Raw genomic sequence first — 25,291 nt, 5'->3', positions numbered from 1 at the left:
AGCACCCTGGCTAATTTTTCCCTTTTCCAGGATGTGGAGGATAAATCTACTTCTGCTCTGAAAATCAGATCCCTATATGGAAGTCTGACTTTGGCTTTTAAAGTGAATTTAGAGCTGATGAGAATTGTCAGATTCATGGCGGCTGAGGTCCTTTCTTTGTCTATAGAAGCACAGCATAAACAGAAGCAGTGCAAACTTCTCACACACTGCCCTGCCAATGCCTCTAAAATACCCTGCAAGGAACAATTCAAGGGATGAGAGGATAGTGTTATCTCAATGTCCATTTAATCCTTATTCCTCTGCTGTGTATGCCATCAAAGATGCCATCTGGTACCAGTTGTGGTGGTGTTTGTTGTATGATTTGGACATCTGTCCATTAGCAACTGTACTGAGACCCACCACCTCACTTCACGCAGGCAACCACACACCTGTCAGGTTATAATGACTTTTTCTTGCTCACTGTCTGACTTGGATTGAATTTGAATGGGGCAGGGGGCGGACCTTGTTGTAGATGGCTTTGTATCCCACAACCAGTCTCCCAAGCCATTCAGTTAGAACTGGAACCATTTATATTTATCCTGAGGGATATAATTATCCAGAAATCAAACTGAGATTTTCATTGTCCTGTAAATGAAGCCTGCAAGAGACAGGACAAATCCATGAAAATGGTATCACATGAATTGCAGAGTGGGCAGCAGCACTCCTAATCCCTTATTTTTCTGCCTTTTAAAGATTACATGGCATTGAAAAGGGCTAAGGTGGATTCTTTCTTCATGTTGCAGGGAGCTAAAACTTTCATCTCCCATGAAGCTGTCCAACTCCGCATAAGTACCATATGTATGACTAACTTCTCTATCGCCCCCTAATAAGGCCCTCAAGAATAGACAAGACGGGCCCACATTGCAAGGGTGCCTGGGAAGGTGGGTCTGAGTCTTGAGTGAATTTCTAAATTCCAAACTAGGCTCTGTTACACATACACAGGCAGTCCCCTTTCTCTCTCTACAGAGAGTTGTTCCTACCTAGTAAGGTGTCATGCCAGCTCTACCTCTCCTTCTATTACCCATGCACTGCCTTCCTCTCTGTTTGGTACCAGTATACTAAAGGCACTCAATAAGTAATTGTTTAAAAAAAACCCAGTAAACTCAAGTTTTGTTTGACCATCTTCCTTTGGCCTTGAAATGCAAATGCCAGCAGCAGCTCAATGCCAGGGGGAGGGATAGCTCAGTGGTTTGAGCATTGGCATCCTAAACCCAGGTTTGTGAGTTCAATCCTTGAGGGGGCCATTTAGGGATGTGGGGCAAAAATCTGTCTGGGGATTGGCCCTGCTTTGAGCAGGGGGTTGAACTAGATGACCTCCTGAGGTTCCTTCCAACCCTGATATTCTATTCTATGACATTATCAAGGAGCAGAGAACTACAGAACTTTAAAAAAACATGTAGCTTATCTTCCATGGCTGTTGCTGGGACAGTCCTTTGTGTTCCTATCAGAGCCTACTCCACACATTTTGTCCAGCTTTAATTCACCTCTTCACAGCAGAGCTACTGTCCTCCCAAAAGACAGGGGCTACACAGACTCTCCCCAGAGCCAAAGGCCAGATTATTTGCTGGCGAGCAGCACAAGGCATTACCTGCTTTCTCATCTCCCCAGAGGGCCGAGTGTGTAGCCTCCACATCTCTCCCAGTGCATGCTGGCCTTGGGAGTGAGCAATTAAGGTTCTCTCTAGCTATCTGGCCTACTTTAAAAAGAAATAAAACAAGAACCGTGAAAAAATGCCCTGTGCTGCAAAATCAGGATGAACTGATGTAGCAGTCTAATGTAGGCCACGTTGAAGAAAGCGGGCTGATCCCAATCAGAAGTATAGGACGATGGGTTGTTGTGATGGAGTGGGAATTTTCTGTAAATATTTTGTATGAACCCCGTGCCTCAGTTCCCCTCATATCCTGCATTGTCACGTAGGGGATAGAAAAGGGCTATTTACTCTGGAACAGGCGACCAGGCAGGTGTGACTGAGGCCTCACTGTCTTGAGTTTGGGGCCCATGCCATTGGAGAGTCCATGTAGAGAATGGAAAAGCCAAACACTGGGACATTTTCTACCCAGCAGCTAACGACCAGGGATGGCCCACTCCTCCACAGGAAGCCAGCCGTGTTTGACCAGCTGGACAACAAAGGACTGAGGAAGGGCCAGGAACTTCAACAAAGAGGGGACAGAGTGGGAACCAACGGGACATGACTTGGCTGGGGCTCTGAGCTACAAAAAACGAACCATGCCAGTAACTTTCTTTAATCTATGCTAACCAAGGACTTTCTATGCTGTGTTCCAGTTGACTAATAAACCATTCTAATAAACGCTGTGCGAATGACCCTGCAGATGCTGTTGGAGGTGCATTGCTCCCTAAGGTAGTAGAAGTCTCCTTCAGGCATCTGCCTCAGTGGGGCTTGCTGAATGGAGTGCACAGTGTGAAGCAGGTTCTGAAGGACCAGAGGTCCAGCCTAAGGAGGCTGTGAAGCCATGGGGCTTATCCTCAAGGAAGAGTGAGACCACTAGGGGTCTGGCTCACTGAAGGAGTCATCCAAGAGGCTGTTCCAAATCTGGGGTCAGAGCACTGATCCTGTGGATCCGTGACAGTTGTATACACTCTCTCTTTCTCTCTCACACACACAGCTACTGTCAGATCTCTGCACCACAAAAAGCCAGAGTTCTTGTGTGATCTGATACAAAGGTGCCATAACTATTTGTGTTGGTCTTTTTTCTTCAGGGTGTGAGTGCATATCTAGGAGCAGCAGAAATGAACCACAAAAAGAAAGCATTTGAAGTTTGTCTTTGAGGTCAGCTGATGTTTCCCTGGCAATCAAATGCTACAGAGTTGACACTAAATTCTCCAGCTGCAGTTACTGATCCATCCCTTCTGTTAAAAGCATTAAATGAATACCACCTGTGTTACATCTCTGGGGTTGGACTGGAATCCACCACTGCTTCAACCCCTCACCCCCAATTTCCGCATGTAGACATAAACTCTTAGGTTTTCACTTTAAAGTGCTGTGCCTGTTGGTATCGGCATAAAGATTAGGCTCCATTTCTGATGTTCTGTGCAAATCATTTAGTGAAAACTGTGTTTCTGCCAGACGGAGGACACATAGTCCCACAAGTGAACTGATGCTACAGTAGGTGGTGAGATGTGTGTTGCGATCCCTCCTTGAGGAGTATTATTGTAGGAAGTTACAAAAGGGCACTACAATGGAGGATACAGAGTGATTTACAGAAGCAATCTCAGTGAAAGCAGTGTTTCACATTCATTGTTCAAAGTGTCTACTTTTGAAACTGGGTGATATTATTTTAAAAAATGCAAAACCTGTGTGAAACGCAACAATAAGGCTGCAAAGTGAAGCACTTGGAAGTCAAGAAATGTTAAGACTAATCTGCTACCTTAACTGTGTCCTTTGGGCATATGTATTATGACGCTGTTGTGTATCTTCTTGTTGTAAAATTGACCTTAACTTTTGCATTTCCTAACATTAAAAAGGGGTGTGGGGAAGAGGTGGTATAACTATTTAATTTTCTAGATTTTTATTTTCTTGGTGAAAAAAGGAAATAAAGAAATAAAATGCCCCATTCCATAGCTGACAGGCATTAGTTGACCAAAGGATGACTGGTGACTGCTAGTCTCTCAGGACAAATATGCATTTTCATACCTATACATATATATCCCGTCAGTGCACAGATTCAAAAATGTTTAAGGTAACATAAGAGCCCCTGGCCAGCTCACCAGTTCCGTTTTTGTTTGCAGCTTAATGCAGTCTATGGCCTTAATCTTAAAGAGCTTAAACTAGTCCAAGACTTCGGATCAATTTAAGCTGCTTATGCCACTTCAAGGCCTTAAATAATTTTAAAATGCAAAAGAAGAGTAAAAAAAAAAAAATCAAAATTAACAGGGTAACAAAATGGCAGGACACACTCCTGCCTGTTAACCAGTTTTGAAAGGCCTGTGTCCAAGACCTGCAAATACGAAGTAGCTCTTTGTCCCCCTCTAGTGTCTAAACCACATATAGGTGTTAATTATGTGACTGGCCCATGGTGGTATTACACAAGCACTTCCTGAGCAGCACATGTATGCAGCCGGTGCCCATTTTTAAGTGACTGTCTCCCAGTGTCATGGACAAATTCAAATGAGCATGCTCAGCATTTGCAAATGCTCCGACCTTTGTCAAACCACAGCTACTATTTGTCAAACCAAAGAAAGACACTATTCCTCAGTGAAGACTACATTTACGCCCTTCTTCAATGTTTATGTTTTAGCCATTGATTATGTAGTTCTATTTCAAAGGGGATGGCCAGATTTCTTGTGTGTAAGTGTATGTATCTGCCATCACTCACAAATGGATGAAAAGATTTTGTATAAGCTTCCCAAAATTATTCATCTCTGAGAAGAGACCAAGCATGAGAAATTGGACTCCCAAATGAGAATTTATGAAAAGTTATAGGCATGTATAACAGAATCTCATAATGGAAAGTGTTTTCAGCCTTCACCATAGCAACTGCTTCTGCTGTGACCACTATAAGAGATGCAACAAAAAGAATTAATAGGGATCACGACCATTTTGCCACATAAAAAGTTACTAAAAAAAGAAATTGCATTAGCCTCTGCCATTTTTAGCTGAACTCCATGGAGTTTCATCTTGTCTCAGTTTTTTCCCTTCTTGCCTCCCCTTGGTAGCTTCCATCAAGGTACTTCATATCTGCCTTGGAGAGATCAATCACGGAGCTTTACCACATGCTTGTTTTACTAAATCCCTACATTTTGTTTGACAAATCAATCAGCAGTAGAATTATTTTTGTGAGATGGAGCCCACAGACAAGTGGAATAGAGACCCTATTTTTCACCATCATATGCAAGTTTCAACGTAGGTTAAATTTAGGATCCAAAGGACCCATCTGTGGCTGCATAGACAGACACTGCAGTTGTCATTTAATTGCAGATATGTACCGCACAGCCATAGGCAGTACAATACATAACCTTGGACTTCTTGAAGACAAGCCTCTACTTGGTGAACTAGAGGAAGATATGCATGTGTGTTGCAAAGAGACAGACTGATACACACAACAGCTCTGATATATAAACCTAAATAAACTGTTAGCAATTGTCCACACTCTCTCTCTCTCCTCCACATACCAGGAGTCAGTTTATCCTGAGATTTCTATTTGCCATGTGATTTATTTCCCTCAGAGATCTTGGATAGTACCAGTGATTTTTTGGAAGCCACTTGGCACTGATGCACACTGGCATGCTACACATGGCTGTACTGTATTCCCGCCAGTGCCTTGCAACAGGGGGACATGCACTACTCAGATGTTGCTTTGGGCACCAGAAGGGTTGTTTCCACCATCCCCACCCTCTTCCCAGACCAGAATGCAGAAATAGATGTGAGTAGAATCTCATAAACTTATACCTGGTTGGGTGTTTTCTTTAACAAACATCCCTGCTTTGCATATCTGGAAGAAAACACCAAATTGTGTGGGCAACCCGCATACTGATCCTTGACTTTCTTTTTCGTCACACATCTTCCTTGTCTGCTTATCACTCCCGTAACAGCAGCCACAGGGGAGAGTGGGTATTGATCACTGATGTGGGGAAGGGGTATGTAAAGCATTTGTAACCCTGACCCATATCATGTGACTAGGGCCAAACAATAAGGATGAGTCACTTAGCAGCACTCCTATGTGGTGCCAGAAGAAAACTAAATCTGTGGTGAAGATGGAGCCAGTGGGAGCTCCTAAAGTCCTCAGACTGGCATATCACTGGGGGAAGGGTTTGAAGCACTTCCACATGTTCCTAGAAGCAAGTGCTAATACAGAGAAATTAGACAGGAAGAAATCCACCACACTTGCTACATGGGGAAAGCCAACAAGCCCTGGAGACCAATAGAACCTTCCAATGGGAGCAAGAAGGTACTCCAAACTGCTAGACAAGGCCATTTAAAAATGTCCTGAAGTCTGTGTTTCACCCAGGCATGTCACGTGCAAAAGACAAGGAATAAGCTGCCAGGTGAAACCTCTGATCATTTTGGGACAGCACTGCATTATTAAAGCTAAATTGTGCAAACAGGGACATTTAGAAAATGGAATAATTTGTCTATTTGGTAACGATAGACTGAGTTATTGAAGGTAAAACTGATATCTGGCTCAAAGCCAAGTTATTGCAAGACCTAGATGTGACTTTGCAATGAATAGTGAATATTTGCAAAACAAGTGAAAATTGTGCTACTCCAATGACAGTGTTAACAAGCAGTGAAAAAACAGAAGTGCATCTCTAATTAGAGTGTATATTAAGGCATAAATAGATACTACAAGGATAAACAAATGGCAGAGACCATATTTGTTTGCAATAAAAGTGACTGTAATAACATGATGAAAAAGTGGTCATCACAAAGGGTCCTGTGTTATGAAAGAAATAGTGCCCTACCAAATTCACGGCCATGAAGAACACATCACAGACCGTGAAATCTGGTCTCCCACCGTGAAATCTGGTCTTTTGTGTGCTTTTACCTTATACTATACAGTTTTCACGGGGGAGACCAGCATTTCTCAAAATGGGGATCCTGACCCAAAGGGGATTGGAGGGGGGTCACAAGGTTATTTTAGGGGGGTTGCAGTATTGCCACCCAGGGCCGGCCGTGGCAAAAAAGCCACCCGCCGACCCCCCCACCCTCACCCCCAGCGTGGCAGGGGTGGGTGGCGAGCCCACTGCGGCCCTGCTCTCCCCGACCGGCCGGAGCTCTGGGGGGAGGGCGGCGAGCCCGGCCGGGGCCCCGCTCTCCCCGACCTGCCGGAGCACCGTGGGAGGGCGGCGAGCCCGCTGCGGCTCCGCTCTTCCCAGCGGCCGAGCACCGTGGGGAGGGCGGCGAGCCCAGTCGCGGCCCCGCTCTCGGGCCGGAGCGCCCCGCTGTGCCGCCCCCCTCCAGGCACCACCCCAAGCACATGCTTGGTGGGCTGGTGCCTGGAGCTGGCCCTGTTGCCACCCATACTTCTGTCCTGCCTTCAGAGCTGGGCGGCTGGAGAGTGGCAGCTGTTGGTCAGGCACCCAGCTCTGAAGGCAGCACCCCGCCAGCAGCAGCACAGAAGTAAGGGTGGCAATACCATACCATGCCATTCTTTACTTCTGCGCTGCTGCATTCAGAGCTGGGCGGCTGGAAAGTGGCTGCTGCTGACTGAGGGCCCAGCTCCGTAGGCAGCAGCACAGAAGGGTGTCAATACCATACCAGCCATTCTTACTTCTGTGCTACTGCCAGGGCCACTGAGAGCGGGTTTGGGCCCCGGTGAAAAAAAATTTTTGGGCCTCCCAGCAAGGGCGGACTGGCTAAACAGGGCTGATGGGGGGGAAGCCGGGCCCCGCACCCCTTTCCGGACCGCCAGGCCCTGGTAATTTGTACCGGCTTACCCCCCAATCTCGTCGGCCCTAGCTGCTGCTGGCAGCGGTTCTGCCTTCAGAGCTGGGCTCCCGGCCAGCAGCCATGGCTCTCCAGCTGCCCAGCTCTGAAGGCCACCAGCAGCAGCAGTAAGGGTAGCAGTACCACAGCCCCCTCTACAATAACCTTTGTGACCCCTTCACAACTCCTTTTTGGGTCAGGACCTCTACAATTACAACACCATGAAATTTCAGATTTAAATAGCTGAAATCAAGAAATTTATGATTTTTAAAATCCTATGACCGGGAAATTGACCAAAATGGACCATGAATTTGGTAGGGCCCTAGCAATAAAAAACAACTATTTTGCAATAGTGTGTTGTTCTCAGTACAAATTGCAAAGAAATACAAAAGCAAAATACATTCATGAATGTACAGCTGAAGAACAGAGCTCTGATGAAGATCATGAAGTTGACAGTAATAGAGTTCTTTGTTGGGTCTCTTAATACATTTGCAAAGGAAAGTTCTGCAACAGATTGTTTTTGACACTGGAAATAAATTAACAAAAAAATGAAGTTCAAAATAGACCCGAGTGCAATGTAATCAAACTTAGCGCACACACACACACAAACACACTAGAGAGAGAGAGAGAGAGAGAGAGAGAGACTACTGACATTAAAATAATAAAAAATAAAAAGTTTTATACATAAATTAACCTATGTGACAAAGCTACATTTGCACATCTGTGTAAGGACTACCACTCCGCAGGGTTTGAAATAGTGAAAGAGGAAACCCCATGTATGCCTGGGGTAGAGCGTAGGCTGCAAATGCAGATGATCAAATGGGTGATTAACTTGTCTACTGTCCATAGGTTGACCAGATAACAAGTGTGAAAAACTGGGATGGGAGTGGGGGGAATAGGTGCCTTTATAAGACAAACCCCCGAATATCAGGACTGTACCTATAAAATCGGGATATCTGGTCATCCTAACTATCCAGAACACAAAATATATTCTTAAATAACTTGATGAGGTGTTGAGGGAAGTGGGCTGCATTAACAATGTAAGAGTTCACATTGATAGAGATCTCAGTGTGCCACCAAACCACATAAAATCTCATTAGCACTGAAAGAGAAAATAAAAGCTGAACCTGACCTGATGGTAAAAGTAGATGCTGTTAAGTGAACAGACACCAACTAACTGGAATGCTCAGGATGGCCACTATAATAAAGCCAAACAAGTTAAGAATTTGGACAAAGTCAAAAGTTTTGAGTTAGGCCACCAAACATGAGTGCTACTCTCTGAGAACTGATAAAGAGTTCATGTCTAGAGGACTCCTAAATATTTAGGTTTTGATGCAAGTCAAGGCAGGTCTGAGTCAATATATAAAGTATAAAACTCTTTGCCTCCCACATTTCTTTTGGTAGATACATGTTTAAGCAAATTCCCCCTGGGATTGTCTCAGCACCCTGACATGCGTGAAGGTAAAATCCTGGCCCCACTGAAGTCCATGGGATTTTTTCTATTAATTTCCCATCATGCCCCAGATCTTTGAGGCTCTGTATGGGATGGAAATAACTGTTGATAATCTGCTGGCTTAGGGTAAAAATGATCAATGCCACAACAAGAGATGGCATAATGTTCTGCCACATATCGAAGAAAAGGTTCTCAGATTGAACAGCATGAGGTCAGAAATGCTATACATATTCTGCAGCGCCCATCTGGGTATTTAGAAGTGTAAAAAGAGAGGCTAAAAATCCTATTATGACCAAGCAAATGCTGCCATCAAAGATAAGGTATCCAAGTGTGACATCTGCAATAAATAGACTGCAAAATAACCCCGGAGGCCATGAGAGATTTCTGATCTCTGTTGGTATAGATACATTTGAACTAAACAGGAAAGATGACTTCTTATTAGTGAATTTTTTTTAACTTGTTGCAAAACACATTGAATAACAATGTAATAACACATTGTAAATCACCATTTACTTGTCATGGGATTCCAGATGAGCTAATAACAGATAATGGCCCACAATTCACAAGTGACTCATTTTGGCCATTCTTTTGATTTATTAGATCAAGCACACTACTTCAAGTCCTTACTATGCACAGTCACATGGGCTAGCTGCTGAGATCAGAAGACAAGTAGCAGGGTTAGGAGCAAGCCAGATCAGAATGCCAGGATGTCAGGGTCAGGCACCAAGTTGCAGGCAACAGGCAGATAGCAGGGTCAGAGTCAAGCCAGGTCGGATACCAGGAAGTCATGCCAGCAAGGTCAGGCACTAGGTTTCCAACAGTAATTGAATAGTGACGTCAAGGACAAACCAGGGTCAGAGCCAGAGTCTAGCATCTGTCAGAAGCAGGGTCTGGAGCGAAAGCAGGCAGTCAGTCTGTGTCATTGCTCAGATAGCTCCTCATGTTGGCTTCCTGATTTAATTACTGGTATCAGCCAATCAGTGGGCTGTGAGGGGCTGCCAGTCAGCCACTGCTGGGTGGTAGTGGCTGTCAAGCCTAGCTTCACAGGGTCCTCTCATGGGAACGTGGCTTACCCCTCCCGTGGTGATGCAGCAGCATCAGTGGCCCAGATGCCGCCTGGTCCCAGGTTTTAGCTCTGCAGGTTCTTAGAACAGCCAAACAAAACCATGGAGAACACTGACTGTCTGCTTTTTGAGGACAACCACCAGAATGCTACTTGACAATGCTCATGTGCTGACAGAAGTAACACCTGCCCATCAAGTCACTGTCAGTGGAAAAACACCAAGAGCAAAAAATAGGCTCCAAGCTGCAGATGCATCTCAGTGGCTAACCTGACCTCTGCAGTAAGCACTAGTATGAGAACAAGAAGAGACCATGTGCTCAGAAAGCCAGAGGTTCAGAGATGGTAGTTACTGACCGATATTGAATATCCTGACCTCCAGCCTAGATATCTCTATTTGTCTGCTTTATTAATTGATTGTTGCCGATTGTGGTTGCTATTTTGGGGTGATATTTCATTTGTATTTGACTTTAAAAAAGTCAGGGAGGATGTAACAGTAGCCACTAGAGTCAGTGGCTACTTACCCATGCCACATGACAGGGGAATAACCTTTTGTAACTCTGACTCATGTCATATAACTATGACTGACCAGAAAAAAAGTTCAGTCTCTTACCAACACATTTTTATTACAACCACCTCACTATTTGTCAGATTTAATAAAACAGTCAATGTATCTTATTTCAGTTTGAATTTGCCTAGTTTCAATTTCCATCCACTAGATCTTGTTCTTCCTTTGTCTGCCAGGCTAAAGAACCTGCTAGTAGGAGATCTCTTCTCCTTGTGTAGGTAATTCTAGAATCTAGAGCATGATCAAGTCACTTCTTAACCTTCTGTTCCACAGGCTAAATAGATTGAGCTTAAGTCTTTCATTATAAGGCACATTTTCTAGACCTAAAATCATTCTTGTGGCTCTTCTCTGAACACCCTCCAATCTTTCAAAATCCTTTAAAAAGCCTGGACACCAGAACTGGATGCAGTATTCCAGCAATGGTCTCTCTAATACTGTGTGTAGAGATAACACTACCTCCCTACTCTGATTTAATATTCCCATTTATATATCAAAGGACTGTGTTAGTCCTTTCAGCCGCAGCATTGTATTGGCAGCTCTCATTCAGCTGGTTATACACTATGATCTTTTCAGAATCATTGCTTTCCAGGTTACAGTCCTCTCTTCTGTAAATATGACCTATAATCTTTATTCCTAGATGTGTGACCTTTCATTTAGCTGTATCAAAATGCTTGTTGTTTGAATGTCCTAAGAGATCCAGATTGCTCTGGATAAGTGATCTGTCCCCATTGTTACTGATCACTGTACCAAACTTTGTGTCATCTGCAACTTTATCAGTAATGATCTGTTTTCTTCCAGATCACTAATAAAATTATTAAACACGACTGAGCCAAAAAATGATTCTTATGCCACCTACACAGAAACACTCCCAGTCAGCAATAATTCCCCATTAGCAACTCTGTTTTAAAATCTATCAGTTTGCCAGTTTTTAATCCATTTAATATTGTGCTACATTGATTTTGTATAGTGTTAATTTTTAATCAGACTATCCCAGGGTACTAAATCAAACTTCTTATAGATATCTGAGCATGTTACATCAATACAGTTACCTTTATCAACCAAACTCGTAATCTCATAAAAAATCATATCCACTTAATTCAACAGACCTATTTTCCATAAAATTGCTAGTACTGAGTCCTCACAGTGAACAATTTGCAAGCGTCCACAGGCTGAAACGTGTTTGCACAGAACATTTGTTGAATACAAGTTTGTGTCATAGAATGTCAGGATTGGAAGGGACCTCAGGAGGTTCATAGATTCTAGGACTGGAAGAGACCTCAAGAGGTCATCGAGTCCAGTCCTCTGCCATCATGGCAGGACCAAATACTGTCTAGACCACCCTGGATAGACATTTATCTAACGTATTCTTAAATATCTGCAGAGATGGAGATTCTACAACCTCCCTAGGCAGTTTATTCCAGTGTTTAACCACCCTGACAGTTAGAAACTTTTTCCTAATGTCCAACCTAAACCTCCCTTGCTGCAGTTTGTTCTATCCTTAGAGGCTAAGGTGAACAAGTTTTCTCCCTCCTCCTTATGACACTCTTTTAGATACCTGAAAACTGCTATCATGTCCCCTCTCAGTCTTCTCTTTTCCAAACTAAACAAACCCAATTCTTTCAGCCTTCCTTCATAGGTCATGTTCTCAAGACCTTTAATCATTCTTGTTGCTCTTCTCTGAACCCTCTCCAATTTCTCCACATCTTTCTTGAAATGCGGTGCCCAGAACTGGACACAATACTCCAGTTGAGGCCTAACCAGCGCAGAGTAGAGCGGAAGAATGACTTCTCGTGTCTTGCTCACAACACACCTGTTAATGCATCCCAGAATCATGTTTGCTTTTTTTGCAACAGCATCACACTGTTGACTCATATTTAGCTTGTGGTCCACTATAACCCCTAGATCCCTTTCTGCCATACTCCTTCCTAGACAGTCTCTTCCCATTCTGTATGTGTGAAACTGATTGTTCCTTCTTAAGTGGAGCATTTTGCATTTGTCTTTGTTAAACTTCATCCTGTTTACCTCAGACCATTTCTCCAATTTGTCCCAATCATTTTGAATTATGACCCTATCCTCCAAAGCAGTTGCAATCCCTCCCAGTTTGGTATCATCTGCAAACTTAATAAGCGTACTTTCTATGCCAATATCTAAGTCATTGATGAAGATATTGAACAGAGCCGGTCCCAAAACAGACCCCTGCGGAACCCCACTTGTTATACCTTTCCAGCAGGATTGGGAACCATTAATAACTACTCTGTATGGTTATCCAGCCAGTTATGCACCCACCTTATAGTAGCCCCATCTAAGTTGTATTTGCCTAGTTTATCGATAAGAATATCATGCGAGACCGTATCAAATGCCTTACTAAAGTCTAGGTATACCACATCCACCGTTTCTCCCTTATCCACAAGACTCGTTATCCTATCGAAGAAAGCTATCAGATTGGTTTGACATGATTTTTTTCTTTACAAATCCATGCTGGCTATTCCCTATCACCTTACCACCTTCCAAGTGTTTGCAGATTATTTCCTTAATTACTTGCTCCATTATCTTCCCTGGCACAGAATTTAAACTAACTGGTCTGTAGTTTCCTGGGTCGTTTTTATTTCCCTTTTTATAGATGGGCACTATATTTGCCCTTTTCCAGTCTTCTGGAATCTCTCCTGTCTCCCATGATTTTCCAAAGATAATAGCTAGAGGCTCAGATACCTCCTCTATTAGTTCCTTGAGTATTCTAGGATGCATTTCATCAGGCCCTGGTGACTTGCAGGCATCTAACTTTTCTAAGTGATTTTTAACTTGTTCTTTTTTTATTTTATCTTCTAAACCTACCTGCTTCCCATTAGCATTCACTATGTTAGTCATTCCTTCAGACTTCTCGGTGAAGACCGAAACAAAGAAGTCATTAAGCATCTCTGCCATTTCCAAGTTTCCTGTTACTGTATCTCCCTCCTCACTGAGCAGTGGGCCTACTCTGTCCTTGGTCTTCCTCTTGCTTCTAATGTATTGATAAAAAGTCTTCTTGTTTCCCTTTATTCCTGTAGCCAGTTTGAGCTCATTTTGTGCCTTTACCTTTCTAATCTTGCCCCTGCATTCCTGTGTTGTTTGCCTATATTCATCCTTTGTAATCTGTCCTAGTTTCCATTTTTTATATAACTCCTTTTTATTTTTTAGATCATGCAAGATCTCATGGTTAAGCCAAGGAGGTCTTTTGCCACATTTCCTATCTTTCCTACTCAGCGGAATAGCTTGCTTTTGGGCCCTTAATAGTGTCCCTTTGAAAAACTGCCAACTCTCCTCAGTTGTTTCTAGTCCAACCCCCTGCTCAAAGCAGGACTAATCCCCAGACAGATTTTTGCCCCAGATCCCTAAATGGCCCCCTCACTGATTGAACTCACAACCCTGAGTTTAGCAGGCCAATGCTCAAACCCCTGAGCTATCCCTCCCTGCCATGTCGATTGGCAAGGAGAGTGTTAATGTTGTTGGTCCCACTATACCCAGAAGGGGAATGATTATTTGTATCATTTCTAGATTATCATTACTAAAGCACTTACCTCTGCTGACACCAGACATGTCCGTCTGTGCTCCTTACTCCTATCTGCACCATAACATGACCCAAGTCAGCAATAAGAAACAAATCTGTTGAAATCGTGATCTCATCAGCAAAGAACCACGTGTGGGAAAAAAGGACTAAATCGATAAATAAACTATTTATTCTGAGTCACTCACCCAGCTCTGCCTGCGGGCTTGACTCTGATCTCATTTACACAAACACCACTGGCTTCAGTTAAGTCACTCCTGATTTACATGTGTGGAAGATCAGAATCAAATCAGACACCATGGCATTTAAAACAACCTTGGAACCATATATAAGATGCAGAAAGGCAGAAGACATTTCTTTGCAAAACAACATCCTTACCTCCCATGAGGAAGAGAAGCCCTGCTACATACTGCATAAGGCCTCGATCCCAGCAGCACCCCAGCACCCCGATAATCCATCCAAAGAGGATGATGGCCACAGCCATGCCCATAAAGCCAGCCGTCATCCTACGCAGGTCTGCAAAGTGAAAGAGAGAACAACAGGATGCTTGTGAAATTTAATAAGTTATTCTGATCAGATCTTCATAAGAACTCTAGCCCAAACATCTACCTGCTTTTGCACAGCGTTGTCAGTGGTTGGCACAGGAAGATTTGTGTCATGATGATGCAGAGGAAGGACAGTCCAGTGGTGAGGGAGCTAGCTTGGGACTTGGGAGACCAGGGTTCCTTTTCCTGCTTTGCTAACGATTTCCTGTGTGACCTTGATCAAATCACTTAAGGTATGTCTACACTGCACACCACTGGCGGCAATGTGTAGGGTATATATAGCTACGTGCCGCAGTGAAAAGCAGGCTAAGTCCAAACTGTGGTTTGTAGCTACACACGTCAGGGGGAGGGCAGTGGGGAAAGGCTCCAGCAGTGGGGAACTACTTTCTCTGTGATGGGGAAAGGCTCCGGGAGTAGGACTCTACGCTGCTAAACATAGCAGTGTAGATCTGGAAGGCACAGCTCGGGCATGTAGACAGCCATGCAGGGTACATATCCACAGGGTTCAGGTGTGTCTTACCTTGCCTAAGCAATGCCTCACCATCTACACTGCTATTTATACCCATGCAAGAGGGCCTGCAGAGTATGTACTCTACATGCCATTGTAAGGCATGTGCAGTGTAGACATACCCGTAGTCTCCCCCTGGGCCTCAGTTTCCCATCTGTAAAGAGGGGATAACAACACAGCCCTACCTCACATGGATGCTGCGAGGATAAATATTTTAGACTGTGAGGTGTTCAGCTACCATGGTGATGAGGGCCATATAAGTACCTTATACACAAAGGATGGTGGCATGGAGCAGACACTTTTTCCCCTCCTTTGGCTTTGGATGGTGAATATTTCAAATGCCTTTTTGGTGGGGAGGTGTTTTGGTGCTACAGTCAGGAGTGAAGAGCAGTGGCAGAGCTAAGGGAGGGCAGGTGCCTGGGAATAAAGCATCTGGACACACTACAGATTAGGAATGAGGCACAACAGCACAACTGTGTGTGTTACATGCACACCTGCACAGAACCTGTCTGCACTATGGCTTGCTTTAGGAAACAACACAACAGTTATGAGCATTTCATAGAAGCAAAATATAGTGGAAGAAAAAACATTCAAATTAAAATTTTCCCATGTCCTACAGCAGGATTCATCAAAAAGGGAGGGATGGCTGCACTACCATCTCCTGCCTGCACACAGGAGAAAAATCAAACATTTTCACAGCTATTTCCAGTGTGAAATGTGGAGCTGTAGCGTCTACATGGCTACTGAAACTGCAAGGATTGCTAGAGTCAATGAGCTTCTTGACACCCTCAGATCAGATATCCAGAGTGGGGGCACTTTCATTAAAATGAACACTTGACTATTTTCAACTACACACACACACACACACACACATATGCATACACGGCCATACTCACCACACAGAGGAAAAATTCCACCCAAGTCAGCACCACAAACACATTCCCTCCCACTTGAAACACATTTTACTTGCAGAGGATTTTTCTTCTTCTTCAAACAACAGAATGCACGTGGGAGGAAGGGATGCAAAAGGGGGATTTGAAAACAATGAATCAGCCACTGGGTCTAGGACATCTTTTCTCCTTGGCTGGGGCAAGGGAAAAGCTGGCCCAGCAATAGTGGTGACTAACTCCCACAGACCAGCTCCAATTCTCTATTTTTCTTTGCCACAATGGATCACAAGGACAACTAATGCCATCGGCCTAGGCTTCTCGCCCATCCTGGGGTCTGGCCGGACAGTTCAGATTTTCACCTGGCTGCATGTCCCAAAATATTTGTGCAAGTTCAGCTTGTAGAACACAAACTCTCCTGTGCATGTAATGATGACATCATCAATGATGTTGTCACCATCTCATGTCTCCTTGTCACTTTTGTTGTGGTTGTTGTGTAAGTGGGACAGTTTTACAGAGACAGTGACCCTTACTCCTAGGACAGGGGGATTGCTACTGAGCTCAAGATTGCCAGGTTGTCTTACAAAAGACAAGTCTCAGACTCCCACTTTCTGTTTTACTCAGAGAAGCTTTTCATGGTTGCCCTGATGACCAATAAGCAAAAGTGAAAAGAGAGTCCAAAGTATTTGAATATATTTAGGAGGTCCGTGGTGCAGAAAAAACAGGTACTTCCTACAGAACCAAAGCACCTGTACAGGTATCTGCTCCTCTGGGGGTTGTCAGAGGGATTGTTTTTTAACTCAAGAAGAAACTGAGTAGCCATCTTCAGTGGCAGAGTAGGTTCATATACTGGCTTTTAACCCATGGGTTCAAATCCTAATACCGGTGTCAAAGGAAAGAGTTTGCTGATCTGTTCCTTGTCTTTAATGCCTCAGACCATGTATCACAAAACCACTGCATAATTGTCTGTGTTGTTCACAAGAGACCCTTGACTTTAACTCAAGTTAAGAACAAACCGTTTTTCCTTGTGAAGACAGAGTCCAACACCCCTAAGTGTTCGGCCTAAATAGCCTCAGCTGTATTTATTCTGCTCCATGAGAGGAATGCCTCCCTAAACTGCATCTACATTCTAGCTGGGGGTTAACCCTCAAAAACCCAGCCCATTGACTGTCTTGACAGAGCCACTTCTCAGAGTATATCTACACACAGGCTTCAGTGTGGGTAACACAAGCCCAGCACAGACGCTCGGTATGTACTGAGCTTACTAGCCTACTCTCACCTGTCTTCATTGCTGTTGTTACTTGCACTAGCTGGATTCAAGCTAACATGGGTAGCTCGCCCATGCAGATTTTGCTGTGTAGACAACCCCTGAGAAACTCCAGAGGGCTGGGGTGTGGCAGTGCAGCAGGATCTCTTTCTTATTTCACCGACCAAACAAAGAGCCTGTTTCTCCCCATTGAAATTAGAAGTTTTGCCATTTACTTACTTAAATGGGAGCAGACACAGGACCTAGACTCCTGGATCCAACTTGTAGGAGTGCCTCTAGTGCTGGGGTTCATTTCATCTGACCACCCTACCTGAGAGGTACCAGTCCTGGGGTTCCTATTCTCAGCACAAAGTTGCAGTCCATTAGTATCATTACAACCCTGGGCTAAGTCCTCTTATGGAAAAGGAGAAGTGGCCCATACTTGATAAGGTTAACTTTTGGCTGACGTTGAAAACCAAGCAGAAAAGTTTTATTTATGTTCTGTTTAAAACTCCACTTCCCCTGAATTTTCCCTCAGCTCAGTTAAAAATTCCCATCACTTCCTCCTCCCAGCAACCCTCCTCTAAGCAAGGCCTTCCACTAGACTCATCTGGAAGAACTACAAAATAAAGATAAACTTCCTTTTTGTTCAAAACCAGTTCAGTTTCTGTCCCGCCAGAACAGCCCCCAGAGGGCACCATTTGCAAATGGCAATGGCAGGAAAGGGGACCTGTAAGCTGGTTTCATAAACAGCTCTCGCCTGACTGACAATATCTCCCTGGCACTCCTCACCTAGCAGAGCTCGCAGGATGCCAGTGTTAAGAACAAGTCTATTCAAAGTGATTCTCCCATGGGAAAGTACTTAATGTAGCACATCACTGAATCAGCACCCTCTGGCTATTTAGAAAAGAGGAGGCCAGAGAATGGAAGCCTGTCTTCCTTAGGCACAGGCCTATAGTAGCGGTATTATTACTATTACTGGTTTGTTTAAATGGTACTCGGCAAGGAAGGAAGGGTAGAAAAATCAAGGCTTTGCTTTGCATCATAAAATAGAATCATATAAGATTAGGGTTGGAAGAGACCTCAGGAGGTCATCTAGTCCAACCCTCTGCTCAAAGCAGGACCAACCCCAACTAAATCATCCCAGTCAGGGCTTTGTCAAGCTGGGCCTTAAAAACCTCTAAGGAAGGAGATTCCACCACCTCCCTAGGTAACCCATTCCAATGCTTCACCACCCTCCTAGTGAAATAGTTTTTCCTAATATCAACCTAGAGCTCCCCCACTGCAATCTGAGACCATTGCTCCTTGTTCTGTCATCTGCCACCACTGAGAACAGCCTAGCTCCATCCTCTTTGGAACCCCCCTTCAGGTAGTTGAAGGCTGCTATCAAATCCCCCCTCACTCTTCTCTTCTGGAGACTGAAGAAGCCCAGTTTCTTCAGCCTCTCCTCATTAGTCATGTGCCCCAGCCCCCTAATCATTTTTGTTACCCTCCGCTGGACTCTCTCCAATTTGTCCACATCCTTTCTGTAGTGGGCGGCGCAAAACTGGATGCAATACTCCAGATGTGGCCTTACCAGTGCTGAATAGAGGGGAATAATCACTTCCCTCGATCTGCTGGAAATGCTTGTACTAATGCAGCCCAGTATGCTGTTAGCCTTCTTGGCAACAAAGGCACACTGTTGACTCATATCCAGCTTCTCGTCCACTGTAATCCCCAGGTCCTTTTCTGCAGAACTGCCACTTAGCCAGTCTGTCCCCAGCCTGTAGCAGTGCATGGGATTCTTCTGTCCTAAGTGCAGGACTTTGCACTTGTCCTTGTTGAACCTCATCAGATTTCTTTTGGCCCAATCCTCCAATTTGTCTAGGTCACTCTGGACCCTATCTCTACCCTCCAGTGTATCTACCTCTCCCCCAGCTTAGTGTCCTCTGCAAACTTGCTGAGGGTGCAATCCATCCCATCATCCAGATCATTAATGAAGATGTTGAACAAAACTGGCCCCAGGATCCTTAAGGCCTCATTAAGCTCTCCTTGTTGTGGGCATGGGAGTGGGAGGGCTCTGATGTCAATAAACAGCAGGGCATAGGAGCAAGATGATGGAATTTTGCCCAAGTTTGGTTAGCTTTGGCGATTTTTCTTGTGTAAAGGTATCCTGAAAAAGTAAACAAAACTGTGTTTGTGCCTTTTGATGCTTCCTTCTGGCGTTTAAACACATCCTGAATGTTTCTGATTTTTTAAAAGGTTTTTTTGTTTGTTTTTTACACTTTGAAATTCAGGTCTTGTCCTACACTATTTTTTCTTAGAAGACCCTCTGGATGAATGGAGAACAAGTAGGATTGTGATGTCTCAGGAGAGTGAAACCTGATCGACTGAAGGTGCATCTACACTAGAGAAATGCACTGCTGAAACTTGTGCCAGTGGGACTGAACCACTGCGAATTGCAGTAGTGTAGCGTATCCCATGCTAGCCAGACTCTTTCAGGTTCACTGCTTCCCCCTGTCCACATATGGCATGCCTTGCACTGCATTATGGGTTGCCATCCCACAGTTCCTGACACTGCAGCAGGTGCATAGACTGTAGCACTCTCATGAATCCACTTTTACAACATAATCAATGTTATGCTATTATATTCTACATATGATAATATCTAAAACTAATTATATCTTTTAGGAGTGTGGTTATATGTTGTCATAAAACCGGTTATTACTGCATTTATTTGGTAAGTAGTATAATGTATAATTCAGTTTCAAATTCATCAACTGTTTGGCTGCTAGTCCCAGTGGTTTACTAGGGCATGGGTTCTCATCCTGGGGGTCATGACCTCAGGGGGTCACAACCGCTCTCCCTTTCTTCATGGCTTGATGAGAGGGAAGTCTTGACAATGATTTTTCTGTTGTTAATATAGGGCTATGATATGGAAAGGGATGAGAAGCACTTTGTTTAGCCCAATGATTGTTTCATGTTAGTTCTGGCCCTATGGAGGACCTGTGTATGCACCTCTGGGAACTATGCCTTCACTCTGCAAAGAGAGGGCAGAGATTGCTCAGGCTGTTGCTCCATTGTCTCCTGACAAACTGTGGCCCAATTGCCTGAGAATTTAAATTACAACCTACCCCTGCTGGAGGCACTGCTCCAGAAAATCAATGCATTTCTCTTTCCTTTCGTGTGCAGCTTTATAGAAAGCTTCGCTAGTGACGTTTTTTGTTTCTAAATGCACAAGTGGTTTGTTCCCTAGGCTTATTCCCTTGTGATGTTTCTTGTTATTCTTAAAGTCCCAGCTCCTTGAGTCATTTGATTACCTGAGAATCTCAGCTTTCTTTCTTTCTTTCTTTGTTTAAAAAAGTAAGTTTCTAGCCATCATGACTGTGGAGAAAAGTTTTAAAATATGAACCCTAAAAGCTCAAAAACCAGAAGGCAAATAAAAAAGCACCTAAAATTTATTACTTTTTAAAATCTCATGATTTTTTGGAGAGGCTGCACCTGCCTGCCACCGTGGTTCTGGCCTCAGGGCTGGTCACTGATCAGCTGTTTGGCGGGTGGGAGGCACTCAGGGAAGTGGAAAGGAAGGAGCAGAGGGTGGAGGGTGTTTCAGAGGAGGAGGTGGAGTGGGGACAGGAAGAGGCAGATCAAGGGCACGGTTGTGGGGGCGGGCTGCGGTGTGGAGTGTGGGTCGAGCCTGTACCTGGGGGTGGTTTCATGCCTTCGGGGGTGATGAAGCAGAAGGCCCAGTGTCTGGGAGTTAAGGACTCAGGGTGGACAGATCTGGAGAGACTGTGGACTGGAAAAGGTTTTGGGGGCCACTACAGGGAGTAACTAGGCTGGTGATAGCCCGGGTTAGACTGTTGTGTTTGTACGCTGGCTACCGGTGTCAGAGCACTGAGGCATAGCAGCATAGAATTAAGGCACCCAAAGTTACATGCAGGAGGTGACAGAACTTTTGCTGGGATGGGTGATCCCCAAAAGTCACACCCATGCACAATGTTGCTGGTGTGTATGACAGGCAAGAATGCCAGCCTTGTACTTGGCACAAGGAAGATGGGAAGGGGCTGGAACAGAGTTCATGCGTGATGATGGTGTGGGCTGTGAGCCAGAGCCTCAAAGCTCACGTTTAATAATGTGTGAGAGGAGGATGGAATAGCCTCAAATCTCAGACATGAAGCTGAGATGAGAGAGTTGAGAGCTATCAACCTCATGCACAATGCTGGGAAGAGAGATCTAAAAAATCTCATAAGATTCCATGCATTCCCTAACAGCACTGCAGACCTCAGCTGGAGAGTATTTACTCTACAGGTTTCCTGGGTGTAATAAGAGGCAAAAGAGAAGCTGATACAGATTTATTTTCTCCAAATAGCATGATCTTTTGCTGTGAGTTTGCAAATGCCCCTCCCTCTGCTTTCACTCAGACATCTGTCCATCTGTGGTTGTTATGCTGCTCTGGTTTGAACGTCATAATGTGCGGGAAGTTTCACACCCCAGTAACCACAAACGGGACATGTTTTGAATCAGTGTTGTTACTTGGAAAAATCAGAGTGCCTTTTTGACCATCGATGTTTCATTCTCTCTTTTGAAATCACAAGTGAAATCACCAGGTCTCAGTCTTTCTCCCATTGATACCTGTTTGCCTCTCTATGACCACAGGAGTTGAATACCTCACAAATATTAGAATTTTTTCCCCCTTGCAACAGCTTTGTGAGGAAGGAAAATGTGAGCTTTGTTTTAAAGATGGGAAACTAAGCCACAGAGAGATTAAGAATCTTGCCCAAGATCACACAGGAAGTTTGTAGCAGAGCCAGGAAGTGAACCTAGATCACCTGAATCTCAGGTGAATGCTTTAACCACAAGAGCATCCTTCTGACTTCAGGATGCGGAATTGCACCCAGAGTTTGCTATCAAATCAATAAGAAGGGTAGAGCTGCTGTAAAGAATGTGCTAGGTATTCTGTGCTACACTGTCTACCCTATTCCCTCTCCCCACACTCTGGAATAGCCTCTGGGTGCAGGCCCTAGCGGGAGATCATCCTAAAGGAGATTTCTGTGCCACAAGAATGGACTCTCGGTGTAACTGCTCCTCTTTCTCAAACCTCCAGCCCCGCCCCCTGTGTCAAAGACTAATCTGAATCGGATTGCCGTGCCCAGCTAGGCCTAGGTGTCTAGGGTTTGTGTTATAAATAAGTAGAAATGGACTGGGACAATGTACGCCTCCATACTAAGTCATTCTAATCCATGATCCTCCCAGATTTAGACTGACTTCAAATTTTCCTTACCTATGTTGGTTTAAGTTTATCCAGAGAAATCGGAATCACAGACATCTCCCCCTTCCCTTGCTGGGGGTATATCTATTATACAGTTAAATTATGCAGATCCCTGCACGAGTTCTTCTACAGCTCTAAATTCTCTCACATGATCCAAGAGCAAAGTTCACTGACTTCAATGGCACTATGCTTATTTATATTAGCTGAAGATCTGGCCCACAGTACTCTAAATTACAAACTTCTGCTAGGAGAATCAGCCACAAGGGATAGTCCTTTCCCTTTCCTCCACTTCAGAACACACTGCTATCAAGCTAGAAAGTGGGAGATGTGCGAAACAGCAATTTCCACACTGACCTCAGATTTAGCACCATCACCAGCAGAACTCAATCACACTGGGTAAATGAGCACTTCTGGAGGTAGTTTTAACTGTGCATTTTGTGGCTTGCTCATCTCATAGTTTAAATGCTGGTCTGGTGTTTTTCATTCTGTGAACAGCAAGATAATGGAAGAAATGCTTCCAGTTTGCCTGAAACACCGCCAAAATGCATTCACCTATGAGTTCCTTTTTTGCACAATTGCTGCTCTTGGAATCTCATTTTGCAATATAAGGGTTCCTACAAAGCAGCAATAACAAGAAAAACCTGGTTTAATATAAATACTAATAGTTTACGTTTATACACAGGACCTTTCACCACAAAGTGATTCACAACCGTATATTCAAACCCACTGAAATGCAGCCACTTCTGGAAGGGAGAGGGCAGCCAGGCAGATAACACTGGCAAAATGGGATTTAGAGGACCCTTACATTTACATAAAGTGCTATGGGATCTGTAATGGAAATGCACAGAAGACAGGACCACATTTTCTGAAGGTTTCATCTGCAAAACACAAAGGTCTTGTCTAGACTAGAGTTTTGGCCCTGTTGTAACACTTGCCAAACACTTAACCTGTGTTAACTAACATAGACATGTTAGTCACAAACTTTTGTCCCTGGTTGTGGTTCATGCTAGTCAGGCTGAGCTCTGTCAGACATGGTGGGGTTGGGCTTATACTTGAAATTCTGACAAGTTTTTCATTTTTGTCATGGGGAATTGTCTGTCTGTCTGCCTAGGTGCTTATCTAGTAACGGCCCTGCACCAGAGTGTCTGAGCACTCCCACAACTATTCAAAAATAGAAACAGCAATAACACTCTCTCTCCCTCTCTTCTTTTCCATCTTGCAGGAAGAACAGCTTGATTAGTTTATAAGGTTCTTTTGTTTGGGGTTTTATGTGTCTGTATGACTCTGTTAAGATCGTTAGGAAAGAAAAGCAAATCAAAGAGATGAGTTTTGCATTTCGTTGTGAATGTGCTGAGTCCCCTGGTCACTATCTCTTGTGGCAATGAGTTCCATAGTCTAAGTCAAACTCCTGTGGAAGTTCTGTCTTCTGCACTCTTTGAGCCTCATCATGATGATAGTTTCTTTTTTCCAGTGGAATGTAGCCATTGTGTGAGGACACAATCTCTCATGCACCTAAGGCCAATCCCAAGGAGGGATTTGAACTTCAGAACAGAGCCAATGAACTGGACTTTGTGTTCAAAGGGGAACTAGTTCAGAAATGGGAGCACCAGAAAGCCATGTTCATGGTGACCTGTGTTCATAAGCAGCTGTCTTTTCTACCAGGTGGAGCTTTTTCAGGTGATGTGGCTTCATTCCTAGATATGAGTTACAATAACCAAGCCTGGATGTCACAAATGCACAAATCACTGTGGCCAGGTCTGCATCTCATAGGACAGGGCTCAGCCTTCTGGTTGGTGAAAATATAAGTCCCCATTTTTTTTCTCAGCAGACTATTTGTGTATCCCATAGCACTGAGAAGTCCAAAGAGACCCAGAGGTTGTAGACTGACTACCTTCATCATATGGACCCACGGAAAGGAGGCCCTTGAAGAATTCCACCTGGACTTCAACAATTTCCACCCCACCATCAACCTCAGCCTGGACCAGTCCACACAAGAGATCCACTTCCTGGACACTACAGTACAAATAAGTGATGGTCACATAAACACCACCCTATACCGGAAACCTACTGACCGCTATACGTACCTACATGCCTCCAGCTTCCATCCAAGACACATCATACGATCCATTGTCTACAGTCAAGCCCTAAGATACAACCGAATTTGCTCCAACCCCTCAGACAGAGACAAACACCTACAAGATCTTTATCAAGCATTCGTAAAACTACAATACCCACCTGGGGAAGTGAGGAAACAGATTGACAGAGCAAGACGGGTACCCAGAAATCACCTACTACAGGACAGGCCCAACAAGGACAATAACAGAACACCACTGGCCATCACATACAGCCCCCAGCTAAAACCTCTCCAGCGCATTATCCACGATCTACAACCTATCCTGGAAAATGATCCCTCACTCTCACAGACCTTGGGAGGCAGGCCAGTCCTCGCTTACAGACAACCCCCCAACCTGAAGCAAATACTCACCAGCAGCTACACACCACACCACAGAAACACCAACCCAGGAACCTATCCCTGTAGCAAACCTCGTTGCCTACTCTGTCCCCATATCTACTCTGGCAACAGCATCAGAGGACCCAACCACATCAGCCACACCATCAGGGGCTCATTCACCTGCACATCCACTAATGTCATATATGCCATCATGTGCCAGCAATGCCCCTCTGCCATGTACATTGGCCAAACCGGACAGTCCCTCCGCAAAAGAATAAATGGACACAAATCGGACATCAGGAATGGTAACATACACAAGCCAGTAAGTGAACACTTCAATCTCCCTGGTCATTCTAT

At 44.3% G+C, this 25,291-nt stretch overlaps 1 protein-coding gene across 1 annotated transcript in view; it reads right to left on the bottom strand.

The window, feature by feature from the left end:
• The window catches only part of TMEM178B (transmembrane protein 178B), a 324,432-nt gene that overhangs the window by 16,561 nt on the left and 282,580 nt on the right, over positions 1 to 25,291 (bottom strand). The window contains exon 3 of the mRNA XM_034779586.1: positions 14,424 to 14,561. Within this exon, the coding sequence (XP_034635477.1) occupies positions 14,424 to 14,561 (138 nt within the window). The remainder of the gene's footprint in view (positions 1 to 14,423; positions 14,562 to 25,291) is intronic.

Source organism: Trachemys scripta, chromosome 1, assembly GCF_013100865.1.
Source record: "Trachemys scripta elegans isolate TJP31775 chromosome 1, CAS_Tse_1.0, whole genome shotgun sequence".
Taxonomy (NCBI): domain Eukaryota; kingdom Metazoa; phylum Chordata; order Testudines; family Emydidae; genus Trachemys; species Trachemys scripta.
This window is presented reverse-complemented; position numbering and strand designations above follow the sequence as displayed.